The sequence below is a fragment of the Peromyscus eremicus genome, chromosome 5, assembly GCF_949786415.1.
Source record: "Peromyscus eremicus chromosome 5, PerEre_H2_v1, whole genome shotgun sequence".
Lineage (NCBI taxonomy): Eukaryota > Metazoa > Chordata > Mammalia > Rodentia > Cricetidae > Peromyscus > Peromyscus eremicus.
Genome location: NC_081420.1, coordinates 77,182,034 through 77,197,711, shown reverse-complemented (window position 1 = coordinate 77,197,711; position 15,678 = coordinate 77,182,034). Strand labels below are relative to the sequence as shown.

General features: G+C 40.7%; 1 protein-coding gene across 3 annotated transcripts in view; it reads left to right on the top strand.

Annotated features, from left to right (window-relative positions):
• Positions 1–15,678, top strand: part of Odad2 (outer dynein arm docking complex subunit 2) — a 151,988-nt gene that overhangs the window by 78,932 nt on the left and 57,378 nt on the right. For all 3 annotated transcript variants that reach the window (XM_059263752.1, XM_059263753.1, XM_059263754.1), the window contains one exon: positions 6,812–6,926. In XM_059263752.1, coding sequence (XP_059119735.1) covers positions 6,812–6,926 — 115 coding nt within the window. The remainder of the gene's footprint in view (positions 1–6,811; positions 6,927–15,678) is intronic.

Below are 15,678 nucleotides of genomic sequence, written 5' to 3'. Positions count from 1 at the left end.
ACCTTTTTAAAAAAAAAAATCACAGTTATAGATTGTAATTTTTTTCTTTGTAGTTTTTTCTCCATTTGCCATTCTTTTCCATGACCACTAAGAAACCTCCTGTCTAATCCTCTGCTCCTTCTCCACACTTCCAGATCTTCCATCTTTGTGGTCCTCTCCCTCTGCAGATGTTCTACTTACCCTGCTGGGGCGCTGACTCATCCTTAAGTTATTCAGGTTTTTGTTGTCGTGACAACATTCCTGAGAAAAATAATTTGAAAGTGGAAAAGTTAGTTTTGGCTAGTTCCAGGTTCTGGAGCTGTCTCTACTGATTTTGAAGTTATTGTGAAATACATCAGCACATCACAGGGAATGCAGTGGAGCAAAGCTACTGCACAGTGCCAGGAGATATCAAGGAAGGGAGGGGCAGAGGAGGGGAGAAGAGAGGGTCCTAAGGACAAGGGGTACCCTTCAAGGATGTGTCCCTTGTCATTTAGTTTTTACAAATAGGCCCCACTTCCTACTTTCTACTACCCCCAATAACACTGTCAAATTACCAATCCGTCAATCGACTAATGCATCAGTTAGGTCAGAAAGTGAACTGGTCACTTTCCCAAACCCCTACCTCTGACCATTCATTGGACCAAGCCTTTGGGAGACATTTCACATTGAAATCATGAGCACCGTGATGAGTTGTCCAGGTGCTAGATGTCTTTTCTAGCCTCCTGTTCAGCCATGGGTACCTTGTTCTGCTCAGCGTCTGATGCCCCAGGCCAGGCTGTTCCACTGCGTCCTCACTCAATCCACAGGATCCAGGCTGTCATCTCATTTCTGTACGTTCTCAGTAACATCTCCGTTACTCAAGATACTCCATTATTTCCCTACTGCTTTACTTCCAAAGATTGCTTTAATCACACTGTCTAGAATCTGAAACTTCGTGACTATTTCCTCCTACCCCCAAGAGATTCCCACAGCATCGCTTTTGGTCTAACCTGTGCTAGGCTGAGGGTACATTGCCCTCTACTCTAGATGACTGCTTGTTTTGCCTCACTTCATGGCTGTAGGACTTGGGCCAGGGTGAGGATCTTTACTGTCACTTTTGGAGGATAATTTTTATTAGATATAGAAGTCTAACTTGATAATTTTCTTCCCATACTTCATAAATGTCCTGGTGTCTTCTTGCCCTTTTTCTGTTGAGAGGTCAGCTTTCATGTGTATCATAGTTCTTTATCTCTAATGTCCTCAGACTTAATGTTTGTGTCCCTCCAAAATTCACAGAGGTATGGATAGTCAACAGGTAAGCCATGTACACACATATAACTACACACACACACACACACACACACACACACACACACACACACCCCTCTGCCAGGACTGTGTGGGGTTTAATTGTACCTGTAGACATTCCATAACCTCCTGAATATGTATCCCTTATGCTTGTTGACTAGGCATTTGTGAAATTAAACTCTCTGCATCACGCATCCCACCATATGTAAAGAATAAATAGGAATTCCAGGTTAATAAAACACTGTTAGAAGTAAAGAATTCACGTGATGGGGTTAATACAATCTGGCCACGGCAAGAAAGGGCATTGTGAACTTACAGACTGTTAAAGGGATCCCCACTGAACATCAAAGAGGAAAAGGAGATAAAAAGTGAGGGACTAGAAACAAACAGGTGTCAAATGCCCGGGGAATGGTACTATGTATATATTTATATATAATATATATATTATATATATATATAATTTGAACAGCCGAAACTGTCTATATAACTAGCTATTAAATTTTAGGATAAAATCAATGATTTTTTTTTCAGTAGGGGAAATAGCTGCTTAAAGAAAATTCAAGTAATTAGCAGTTTATGGGTAGAGGAAGGCATAAAAAAGGAAAATAAATATATCATTATTTGGAGGCATGGAAGTCTATTCTGAAGATATGCTAAAGATTAAAATCACAAAGTAAATAAGTGATAGACTTAATTACATGAGATGTAAGTAATAAAGAAGAATTAAGAAGGAAGAGAATATGTCAGCTTGCAGCAGTAGTCACAACTGGCACTAGAACTTGGATTATGGGGAATTTGGGTAAGCTGTAGTTGATGAGGGGAAACTAAGGAATGCCAGCTGCTCAGGCTGAGAAACCGGGAAAAGCCTCTATTTCACAATTTCCAATAAAAGAATTCTGTTAGACGAGAATGACAAACGCCAGTGCTACACAGTACAGAAGGGCTATTGGGCCAGCGTCTGTCAGGGGTTTGCTGGGTGGAAAGAGAACCATCTTTACTGCACAGAGCTCTGAGGAGGGTCGCCAGCATAACTAAACATAAGCTTGCCTTTGGAGGCTGGATAATGAGGCATCTCTTACCGTGACATTTTTACAAAACATGCAACATTATGATTTCAAAATACATTGGTTTCTCCAGAAAGAACCAATAGCCTTGCCCGTGCCCCATGATACAAAACCATTGTTTATATCTGTGGCCTCGGTGGGCACGGAAGCCAGCCAGATATCTTCCAGTCCTGGTAACGTTAACACGACACAGAAGGCCAGCTGCATCTTTTTCTAATTTTGGCATTTTGTTTGTCCATTTTTTTTTTTTTTTTGGCTGGGGGGTGGATTGTGAAGGGTCTCATGTACTTCAGGCTAGCCTCAGATGCTCTATGTAGCTGAAGATGATCTGGAACATCTGAGCCTCTTGCCTTCATCTCTCAAGTACTGGAGCTGCAGGTGTGTACCACCAAACCCAGTCTTGCTATAAATTTTTAAAAAGCCGGAAATTGAACATCTAGTTATCTCCCTGGAGCTGCTATTCTGCCAGAAGTTTGATTTCCGTGGTAAAGTAGAAGATCTTGGAAATGCAGAAGTCAGTTTTGTTTTTATGATGTCAAATGATGAAGATAAAATCCCCTTGATAGAAGAATGAGGAGTGAGGAGAGCTAGCACCACTGGAAGTGAACTCAAAGCAAGTTGGCAGTCAAATTTAAGAGCTACAAAAAGGGGGTAAATGCATGGAAAGTGGGTAGTCGTTGAAATTGATATCGCCTGCGAGGCCATCATCACTACACGAGAAGCCGTAAACTTGCAAGGAAACTCCGCCTAAATATGTGCTCAGTCTAGAGACAATTTCGAATGAAAACATTGCTGGTTAGAATGGAACCATGTGCCTTGCGAGTGTGAGGTTTTTGAAGGAATGCACTGGTGGTGGGAGAGACTTTTCTGGTTTACTGAAAAAAATAAGCGAAGACTGTCTTGTTTCAGATCTGCTTAACCAGTATCCTCAGGCTGTGGTCACAGGCCTGTGCATGGCAAGCCTTACAGAATGCCTCTGTCAGGGAGGTCACCTAGTGCTTGAGGAGAGAACACATGACTAGGACTCCAGAAAAGGAGGGCGAGTCTTCCAAACGCTTACCAGGAAGGCAGAGACCTGTAAAAGGAGATTGGTTTGTTTGTTTGTATTGTTTTCCTTTCCTACGTTTGTGTTGAGGACAGGGTCTCCTATGTAACCCAAACTAGCCTGGAACTCCAGATCCTTCTACTTCAGCCTTCCAAGTCAGATTTTCTTACGGGCCTTGGATATCAGCTCCCACTGGCACTGTTAGTGGAGAGCAGCTTTTCTGTGGCCGGGACACAGCATGTCTCTGTTCACTAGGTACATACGCACGCACTTGTTACAGCAGTGGTCCTAGTCCTTCACCAGACTGTACTTTTCTGAAGGACAATTAACATGCAGCCAGTCCTGCTTATCTGGTGAATTCCTATACTCTATTTATAAATAAAGGTTACAGGAGCTGGAGAGATGGCTTGGCTGTTAAGAGGATACGCTGCTCTTGAAGAGGACCTAAATTCAGTCCCCAGCACTCACATTGGCTCAACCACCTTGTAGCTCTAGCTCTACATGGACACGTGCACTCAACTGTGCCTACCCCCCCTGCGCCATAATTAGAAATAAAATAAAAGACTTGATAGACAGCCTTTCATTTTTACACTCTGAGGTTTGGACACAGGAGAACTCTGAAAATTCCTGAGCTGTCCAGAGCCTGTTTCTAGCTAAGGTCAGGAAAGATGGGCCTCTGCCTTTCTTTGTTTTAATTGTTAATTTTATATGGGGTCTCACAGTCCTCCTGCCTCAGCCTCCCCAGTGCTGGTGATGACAGGTGTGTCTCACGATGCCCAGCCCCAACCTGCCCTCTTCCCTCAGCTCTTATCCTGTAAACGGATGTTCTTTTGACTTCTATTTACGCCAGGCTTGCGCATCTTTGTGCTTGGGCTTGGTGATGACGTTGTCATGAAATGCTCCCAAGAGGAGTCCTGAAGGGCTATTCAGAATCTGCAAGCACCAGGAAGCTGTAATGGGCCTTTCAAACATTTATGTTTGGTGACTTTTGAGTGTGCGTTACAGTGCTGTACAATGTCTATTCAGTAAGGTGCCATTTTTAAAACATCCATAGAACAGGGTATATCTGATCAGTTAGTGAAAATGCTCGGGCCAGAGGCTCACTGGAAGAGGCCTCATCTTCTCACCAGACCAGCCATTCAGTATTTGCTCATGGGGTGTTTGTGCTGACTTTGGGGCACACTACAAACCCTGGTAATGAGAGTTGAATGTATTTATTATTTCTCAATGCTTAATCCTTTATGTTTAGCAATTAGTCATAGAGTTTTATGAGCAATTGCTTAGATAAGAGAATTGGAAGAAATAAATCCTTCCTTGAAAACAATTATTTAACTCAGAATCAGGCCTTTAATACTATGCAGGCAACAGGAAGCCATTGGAGACAATTGTGAACTGCTCAGCAGGGTGGATAGAGCCTTGTACAAGGTGGTATCGGGGCAGAATGCACATCCCTGCCTGGGTCACTGCCTGGGTCGCTGTTCACAGGGAGCTTACGCAGAAGCTCCGAACATGCCTTCGGGAGAGTGGGAATGGAGAGAAGCTGAATGCATCAAGTCAAGGCATGCAGGTTCCCAGCAGAGCTTTTATCAGGGAGTAACTCCCAGGAGCAAGTGAGTGACACAGGAATCGCTGGGAGTCAGCAATTCCATGCTGAGGATAGAACAGAGGAGGGACACAGCTAACTTGTGGGGTTCGCTTCTCCTGACCCAGTTCCCACGCGTGCAAATGTTTCTGGTGGTATTTTCATCATACCATGCTGTCACTCCATTCTTCCGAGTCTTTTAAGACATCAGTAACGGATCACAACCCGTATTCCATGCAATGCAGCAGCTGGTGAATTTCTGAGTCTCTGGAATGAAATGAACAGTGAATTTTTGTAGGTAATTGTAAAATTTTGTCTGGGGGAAAAGGATGTCTTACTCTGTGTGTGTGTGTGTGTGTGTGTGTGTGTGTGTGTGTGTGTGTGTGAGCGTGTGAGCGTGTGTGTGTGTGTGTGTGTGTGTGTGCACATGCGTGCATGCATTTGTACAGTACATGTATATATTCCTGTGTGTGCACATGTCAGTGTGCATTTGGAGGTGAGAGGTAGACACAGAGTGACTTTCTGGATTGCTTTCCTCCTTATTTTATTTACTTTAAATTTTAATTATTTTTAATTACATGAATACCTATGTGTCTATGGGTTGGTATGTTCCTGAAGAGGGTATTGGATCTCCTAGAGCTAGAATTACAGACAGGCGTTTGTGAGCCATCCAGCTTGGTTGCTGGGAACTGACATTGAATCCTCTGGAAAAGCAAAGAGGGTTCTTCAGTGTTGAGCGATCTCTGCAGTGGGAGGAGTTACTTTCTTAAGAGTCAGTTTCGATCTTGCTGTAGGCTCTTAGCATCACCCCTTTCACAAAGCTGCCCATAACCCACCTGGGAATATTGGATAATACATATTTTTCCCCTGGCAAACTCATCTCAAGTAATCAAGAAATGTAGATTTCTTAAAATGTCAATTATAAAGGAAGAATTTGAATGGCATTTTAAAAGCTAGCAGAATTTACTTTACTGAGGGCTAAATGCTACATGTGTTCGACTGAACCGGAGATTAAAAGCCGAAGGAATTGTGATGGTCCTTATCTTCCTTCATCTGCTTTCTATTTAATGCATCTTTGTGAACAAAGCCGTGTTTGTGAAGGGCATTAAGGTTTGTTTGGCCTTCCCCTCCACCCCCAGCACTCTGTGGACCTTATTGCAAGGTTATGTTCCCTGGACTGATTGACACATAAACAGAAGACAGATGGTACAGAGACGGCTCTGATGATAATCCATTTTTCAGCTAGTCATGAAGATATTTTGATTACAGTATGTTTAAGTAATTACAACACGGTCTGCTGTGCTGGGCTTGCTGGGAAGGGAGCACATGGAAAACAAGTTATGTGTTATGCGTGCCCAACAAAAGATGCACTGTAGTGTGATGATTTTAATTCCTAATGCTAGATTAGGACTGGAGGAGTTTAAAATATGTCATACTGTAGGGTAAGTCAATTAAACACAGACCAAATAAAAAAGGTAACTGTACAACTCTGAGGCATAAATATTTGTTTTGGAGAGTATTTAGAAGTTATTATGTGAAAGAACCAGTACTTTTTACATAGAGGTAACAGTCTGTGGACAGCTAATTGAGACATTGTGTGGCTTGATTTTAGTTTATGTGAATCATAATTATTATTCAGCGTGCTTTCCGGGTCATAAAGATTGAAACTGAAGTCACTGGGCTTGACCACTCAATAGTATGTACGTCCCACTGTTCTGGGAGTACTGATCAAAAGACACTCCAGCAGAATGTCTGGAGAGAAACTAAAATTGTGTGACTAAGGGGGCCACTTGAATTTTCCCATTCATTTACTGATTACAGTTCATATTACTGTCTCTGCCTTCTCCACAGGATAATTGATCGCTTAGACGGAGTTCGCTTGTTGTGGTCCCTGCTCAAAAATCCACATCCAGATGTAAAGGCCAGTGCAGCGTGGGCACTCTGTCCCTGCATCGAAAATGCAAAGGTAGAAGGGATTGCAAACCTGTCTGTTCTAGAACTTCTAAGCCCTCGAGTAGTGTCGGCACAACTACTAATTTATTTGGACTCATTCTTGGTCAGATTGAGCTTGTAGAAAAAGAAGACTAAATGTTTATGCTAAAGTGATTTCCAGCAATGATTTCTTCTGGTCTTTTGAAAAATGTCACATGAAACTAGGCAAAGGTCACAGCAATGTAGTCTTGCTCTTGTCTTTGAGGCAATGAGAATGCAGTCTTTGACTGCATTACATTCTGTTGCTTACAGAGAGGACAAATTGGGGGACCTTGGCTGTTTTCCCAGGGGTTACAGCAGCAGGCACAGCAAGGTGTCCCTGAAAAGGTCACTTTTCTTAACATTAGTGACAGGATCAAAGGTTTATTTGTTGGAAGAAGGTATTTATTAGTTATTTTAGTCTTCATCTGTACATTTGGTTATTTTCTTCCAAGATCTCTTTTCAGCCTGCTTCTCTTTTGGCCGCACTGGGGTGGAAGCTGAGTCTCAGGCACGCTGGGAAAGTGCTCCACTACGGAGTCACTCTTCTGTATTTTGTTTCGGCATAGAGGCGTGCTCAGTTGCCAGGCTGACCTCGGCTTTCAGGCAGGCCTTGAACTTGGGATCCTCCTGCTTCAGCCTCCTGAGTAGCTGCGATTTTAGGTATGTGCCACCAAATCCAGCCTGCCTCTCTCACCTTTACTTCACATTTTCCAATTCCTCTTAAAAGACTCTTGCCACTGGATATTTTCTAAAAACATTTAGTGTGACCTAGATGTGAAAAATGAGTTGTGAAGTTTGCTAGGAGTAGATTTTGATTTTGCTGCTACAAAATCATTATTGAATCATATTCATATTTCTATCACAGCAAAAATAAATGAAGAAATGATAATGATCTCAAGTGTTCACCTAGAGGAAAATGGACAATAAGTTAATAGTCTGTTCATATTATATTATACAACATAGCAATAGAAAATAAATTTATTTAAGTAATGTGTTCATCAGTGTTACCACATCTCACAAATGTAGTAAGCCAAGTGGCAAGCTGCAGTAGATGTATGATATGATTTCTATTAAAATGTAAACAGAAATTTAATATAAAGTTTAAATATTAGTTAGGAAGCAAGAAAGTAGCCTATTGTTTAAAAATTAATACATGTACTTGTAGGATAATTCTTATCAGTTCCTTCTTCAGCTGTCATCCCAGACTTTCATTCATAAATGTTCATAAGTATTAAAGCAATAACCAGATATTTAATAATGTTAATGGTATTAAAAGACAAAGTAAAACTAGTATAATGAATTTTAGAGATAATGTCAGATGCAGAATATACATTTAAAAATTTAAAGACTAAATATCCTTGGAAAGGTCTAATGGAGAACATTATGTCCAAATAGACTGTTATAACAAAAAATTTTGAATAAGGAAAGTTTTCTTTTTAAAGTAACTGTAACTTGGCAAAATAAACCCAGCATAATAGTTCATATCTGTAATTCCAAAGCTTGGGGAGGCTGAGGCAGGAGGTTCACCATGAGCTCAAGGTCAGCCTAGAGTAGATATCAAGTTATATATCAGCCTGGGATGTGAGATGAGGTCTTACCTCGGAAAAGCTTTAAACATTATTTAATAAAACAATTCATTTAGTAGAATGAATAATTACCCCTACAGTTGATATGTCTAGATAATTATCTGGAAGATAAAGTGTAGTAAATAACCAAGAATGTGAGCAGAAGTAAAAAGAAAGCAGAACATGGAGACACATGAAAAGGAAGAGGGTAGCTCAGGAGAAGAACTAGCCATTATTGTTTGAAAAGTTTCCATAAGTGAGAGACTCTCTAAATTGGAAAGATTCACAAGTGCCAGCACTTGTAGGCAACGGGAGGAGCATTAGGTAATGCATGTAAGACTGTCCCCTTTTCCGGAAAAGAGGACCAGTTAATTCTTAACGATCATTGAAATTATCCAGTCTGATGTAGAGTTTGCTGGTACCGATTGTATGACACTATTTTACATATAGCATTTCTGCTTCATGCTGTTATTACATGTCCATTGTGTCCTGTTTCTCATAGACGTTGTTCCCAAATCTTCCTATTTATCTTATACTGGGATTGAGCGAAACCATTATTTTCATAGCCAGAATATGGAGGGAGACATTTGGGTACCATGAGCATTTGAAGAATTTTAAGAGAGCATGGATAATTTGAAAATACATTGGTGGGTGACTAATGAAGCTATTGCAGCAGCCTAGATGAAAATAGTTAGAACTCGACTTCATACAACAGCAGTGTGACTCAAAGATCAGATGTAAAGAATAAATAATTGAGAAATACAGTCAGAACTGGTACCTGAAGAGGAGACTGTGGAGAGGTAGTCAGCAAAGATACCGAAATGACTTTGGTTTCCTTTTCTTTGACAACTGTCACATGTTGTAAGCTTCGCCACACACAAGAGGAATATGACTTTGGAGGGAGATAGTGAATATGCTTTTGTCCAGGTGAAAGTGTCCAGTCTTTTGATATACAAATCTGGATATTTCTGGAGGTGTGTGTGTGTGTGTGTGTGTGTGTGTGTGTGTGTGTGTGTGTGTACAATCATCAGTGTATGAAGGGGGAGGTGGGTGTCAAGGTAGATGAAAGGGAGAGGAAGCAGAATGAGAGGAGATGCCCAGCAATAGTGTGGAGGGAGACAGGCAGGCTGGACATGAAAGTCTGATGAGGAAGGGGATTACCGGAAAGCCCAAATCAAGGAGACATTATCCCAATGTCATTAGCCCAAAGAGAGTGATTATTTAATGCTTTAAAAATTGAAAAGAGGACACTAAATGTGAGGTATTTATGGTTACTGGTCATCACCATTTCCATTGGGAACTTATACAGGTCATCCTAAGGTGAGCAATGAGTTCAGAGAAGCAAGTAGAGGGGAAATTAATTATTCTTTCTTGAAGCTTACTGCTAAGGAGACTACATGAAATACAAAAGATAATTAAGATTTATGTGACAGCTGATTATGGGAGAGGTGTGTGTGTCTATCATCTATCAAGCTATCAAGTTATCTATCATCTATCTGTATTTGTCAACTATCTATCTATTGTCTACCCATCCAGCTATCTGTCTATCTATTAAACTATCATCCATCCATCTATCATCTCATCTGTCTTCTATTGTATGGATAGAGCTAGAGAGAGCTCTGAAGTGGGGACAGGAAGCCCTGACTACTGCTGTGTCTTAATCTTGCAAGCACATTGATTAAGCAGTATAAGATTTGGGGAAAATGCCACTCAAAAGAACAACTCTCATATGTGAAAATCCTGAAGGGAGTCCAGTGAGCTCAAAGGCAAGCATCTTCTGGGAAGAATTACCAAGAAAGTCACATCCTTACTAATCCAGGCGGCAAACACATGGCCTTCCTGTGTATGTCTCTCTACCAATCATAGATCTGGCTTTGATTCTGAATTCAGAAGTTAGAAAGTTATTAACAGGATCTGGTTTAACACCATTATGTGAATTTAAAAATGTGAAGTCTGACTTTTCCTGCAGATTACTAATTCAGTCCTTTCAATAAGGCCTTGGTTTTTCTTATTGGGTCATAGAGAGGGCCATAGACATTTATATAATTTAAATAAACTAAACTTATAGAATCAAAATATTGATACTATAGACCACATATATATTTGATTAAATTTGTGATAAAACATTTTAGATATTAAAGTAGATGAGGACAAAAAATATTTTTTCAAAAAATGTATTGAGAGATATCTGAGGAAAAGTTTAAAAACCATTGGTCTAGCATGGGAGGTCTGGCCCTTGAAGTTGGAGGAAGAAAGTACCCTGATGTGTAAAGGTCTGAGATGTGTGAGGGTTCCCTCTCCCAGGGTCAAAAGGTGAACATTGGATTGGTCTTCCTCTTGGCATCTTTTGACTACACAATTTATTCTCCTGAGGCTGAGAGCTGTTCAGTCATAGGGCACAGAATATGTCAGGGAGGAAGGCAGAAAGAATCCACATTTATATTAAAAATATAGCATATTACTATGTCTACAGATCTCAGTCAAGACACAGTCTAAGAAAGTTTTAGCGAGTGAAACTGCCTGCAATGAAGAGAATGCACTGTTCAAGTAGAGCAACCATTAGATGCAGGCCCTACCAAGACATTGTTCAAGTAGAGCAACCATTAGATGCAGGCCCTACCAAGACATTGTTCAAATACAGTAACCATTAGATGCAGGCCCTACCAAGACATTGTTCAAATACAGCAACCATTAGATGCAGGGCCCTATCAAGACAATGTCCAAGTAGAGCAACCATTAGATGCAGGGCCCTATCAAGACAATGTTCAAGTAGAGCAACCATTAGATGCAGGCCCTACCAAGACATTGTTCAAATACAGTAACCATTAGATGGAGGCCCTGTTGAACACTTGAGGTGTGACTAATATAAGTTTTTCAAAGCCAAGAATGAATTCTCTTGCCCAGGCTGGCCTCTGACTCCTGACAGTACGCTTGTTTTACCCTCTTGAGTACTTAAATTACAGGTGTGGGACTACATGATGCCTTTATATCATTAATTCTCTTTAGCTGGTAGTGTTTCACCATATGGCTATGCTGTTATTTACTTACATAATCAGGTGTCTAGTGTCTAAAAACAGAATGAGGTGAAGTGAAACAAAATTTCATTGGAGCCTTTAGACTGTTCTTTCATGAAGAAAAAGTAAAACTATCTAGGCCTCATTAGCAGACACTTGGATGTCGCTCCTCAGGAACATGTCATGTAGAGCATAAACAGTGCATCTTCGAATCAACTGCCTTTGAGATATCTGAAGTAGTGTGGACCAAGACTCACATTATTGTGAATATACACAAGTATCTTCTGCTCTGTTATTTCTCCATCCAAAACTTTTCCATGTGATTATACTCAGATTTTCACTTTTACCCAGAGTTTTGTACACTGTTTTACTGTGCTTAGATGAAATTTTTTGCTGAGGAGATCATAAATCCTGAGTGATGGGCAAGAAGCTTTGCTCGAGTGTACCAGGGCTGCTAGTTTGTGGTAAAATGAGGCCTCTGGAAAAAGCCTAGCAGGTACTTCTCGCATCCTCCCCACTCCCACCTAGGTATGCTCTGGCTCTATGGTCTATCAGGGAAGACTTTCTCCTTTATTCATTTGGTGAGAAACTCTGTTCTCAGTTTTCACAGGTGATGCTTTTGCGAGCAATTTTCGATTTACTAACCCTGAATTACAGGATTTGATAGCACTGTGAAATTAGTAACCTCATTGTTTGGATTCATGGCCCTGACAGTAAGGCTGCAGGAGCCAGTCCTTGTCAGTCATAGATCAGAGACCAGTAAAAGGGGCTGAAAGTGCTCTAGCCTGCTTTCAGCCAAGTCATTGCTATGTCAGGGACCGAGCCACACAGCTCAGATGTCATGAAACCTAAGAGTCTTATGTACAGTGTCTGTGGGTGTGAACATGGTGTGATATAGCTGTTCCAAACACATGTTGCCTGTCTCTGTATTGCTAGTACACATACATTAGAACACATTTTTCAGATTGATTGCTTAAGAAACTAAGATGTAAAAGTTGCTTCTATTATGTATAAGTTACATCTTAATAGATTACATCTATTATGTATAAGTTACATCTTATTAGAAAATATTTACGTCTGCTTTTCCATGAAGCGGCCCATCAGCAGAGCCCAGAATCAAAGTCTTCAGTAGTGAGTCCTGGATGGCTGAGGGAGTGGTTTATGGTACATGCCAACAGTGCACTTTTACTGCCATTACTTGGTTATTATGTACATAAAACCAATGGTGTGCTGGATTTTCATAGTAATAGTAAGACTATTGACCTTTTCAACAGCACACAACTGTCTTAATGCAAAGCTTAAAACTTCTTTGTTATTTGGAAAAGTGAGACTTTATTACGTTTTGATAATTTAGAGATATAATGTACTAGATGAAACATATTTTCCTGATTGATTTGCTACCCATTGTTCATGTGATTGAAAATTCAAAGCATGAGATAATCAGCCTGTCTAAATATGAATGAATGTTTAGGGCAGGGGGTTGGCTACTCAGTGTTCTTCAATCTTCAATGATTCAATGAAAGTTAACTGGTTACAAAACATTCACTACACACTTTCTTAAGGAGTTTTATTTAAAAGCTTATTATTTATGTTTTCTACACGAGAATTTAGAAATTTTTTTCAATTATGATCAATTTAAAAAAATCTACAGAGATCCTAAGATTTGACCTCTGAGTGATGTTATTTAGTCCCTTTCATAAGCTTAAAAGCTGGCTGCAGACTAATACATTTCAAACTCTGTAAGTGCAAGTAGAGAGCCATTGCCTTCAAGCTGCATGAGCAAACACGTCTTGAGAGGAATCCAGCTGATGAACAGGTGTTCGGTGTTATGAAGCTGTAATGTAAAGACAGCAACCACTGAGTCTGGCAGACCACATGTATTCAATTCTTAGTTCTTAAGCAAAATGCTCTGTGGCTGATGCTCTGTGCTCCGTGTGCACAGTATGCTATTGAAAAGTAACAGGAGTCTATGATGGAATTATAGAATTGTGTCTTCATTAACAATCCTTTAAAGCCTTTGGACAATATTTATAAGAACTGTGATTTTTTTCTAAACAGTTGCCTTTTAAACATTTCACTTGGCAGTATTTAAAGTAGCTTTCTTAATTCAGTTTCTTTCCATTAATGAGTTTTAAAAGTTTTCATCAAGAAAGAGAGTTTGAATATATTTACTTTTCATAAGAAGCACTATAAAAGTGTGAATTATGTAATTCATACTAATTTATGATAGCTAAATCTTCATGCAGTAGATAGGAAACAGATATGTTTGTTTCAGAATAAACCATACAGAAGCCAGTTACAGAATCAGGAAGGAAACTCCAGATCTGTAATGTGTCCATGAGATCATTTGTTCTCACAGCCTTCTTAAACCTTATTTTGCCACTTGTTTAGAAGAATCTGTCTAGCTTTGAATATTGATCTTGGAGGGGGAAAAAAATCTCCAGTCTTTTCAATTCCAGTCACATCAGGAGCAGCGACAACTGAGAAGCTAATGAGAGACTGTGGAGTATGCTCCCCCAAGGAGAAGTTAATTTCTGTAAGGCTAGAAGACATGCTTGGGCAATTTTAGCCAGGAATGCTGAGCCCCGAATGTGGAAGGAGCCAGCTTCCTGACCACAGGTGTGACAGAACACAGCTGACTAAACAGGACAGGAATGTGACATCACTCTGTTTAACTTCAGATGCCCAATGAGCCATGGCCACTCGGGGAGCCAGGGAGAACCTGAAGAAGGCCTGTGGAGGGTTTAGTTTCCTATTGAACCCACCGCTTTACATAAACATAGCTAGGGGCTTTGACATGGCCGAGCTTGGCCCATGGAATGCACAGCTAACAAGGATCAGCCTCATTAAAAACAGCCAAGCCTCTGTTGAGTAGCTTTGGGCTTGTGATGTCCCATGTCTGGGGCTCTGCTAGCATTTTAGCTTAGCAAATACTTCTAAGTATGCTCCTCTTCTGACCCCTCAGCTTCCAAAATCCTTAAAATTCTCCTCTCTCTCTCTCTCTCTCTCTCTCTCTCTCTCTCTCTCTCTCTCTCTCTCTCTCTCTCTCTCGCTCTGTGCATAGCAGATTTTCAGGTGGGGACACGACAGTAAATACTAAGTAGGGTGCTAAAAAGCCTATCATCCAACATTAATATGCACTACGAGTTAAACATTTGAAAAGACCATCTTTGGAGCATGGCTGGAGGAGTCACTTGTTATAAAGTTTGCCTGCACCTTCACCTGGATTCCCATCATACACACCTCTTGCTTTTCAGCTATGATGGACTTGGGAGTCTATTAATGAGTGGAGTTGCTACAACAGAAAGTCAAGTCTACACAAATAACCAATTCCTGACAGGTACTGTATATACAAATATATGCAAAGTCATGTGCCCACCATTTCCCACTTACAAAACTACTTGCCTTTTTATTTTGAGAAAATATTTGGTGATTCTTTATTAAATTGACCATTATGTCTACATTGATGTTATCATCTTGCCCAACTCAGTCCCAAATGTTCAAGATTCCACACGGTGCTTGTCCCCATCAGAAACTGCGCATGTCAAGATGCACTGACACAGACATCTGACCAGGACCCCAGGGACCCTGTGTTGCACTTTGACCCCAGCAAAGGGCTGTCTGCTGAGTCCTATGCTCTTTGGCCATTGTCCTCTTCCTCTGTTCATTCAGTTCCCTCCTTGGGACCTTACATCTATGATGTATCATTGCATTGACTCCATTCCACATACCTCCACTCCATTTACCCTTTTTTCTGCCCATTGCCTATGCCTGGAAACCCTCAACCCTGGGGACACTCTTCCCTGTTGCATGCTGCTAGAGAGAATCATGCGGTCACACCCAGGATCACCAGTCTGAGCTGGATCAATGTAACTGTAGTGTGAGGAATAATCTCATGTGAGCTTATTTCTGCTGCTCCCTGGGCTTCACCAGACTATCAAAAGTTCCCCTTCCTCTCCCTGATATAGGATTCTGTTACAGAATCTGTAGGGAGTGTGTTACCCATGGGTGGGAGCTCCCTTTATTTTAATATCGGTGAACTTAGTCTATCCCTCAATCATTCCAATCATTTCTGAAAGAAGACATTCACACACACAGCATATAAATTCAAAATGACATGCTGTATTCATAGAACACGTGGCTATTATCTTCTCTTTCAGACTAA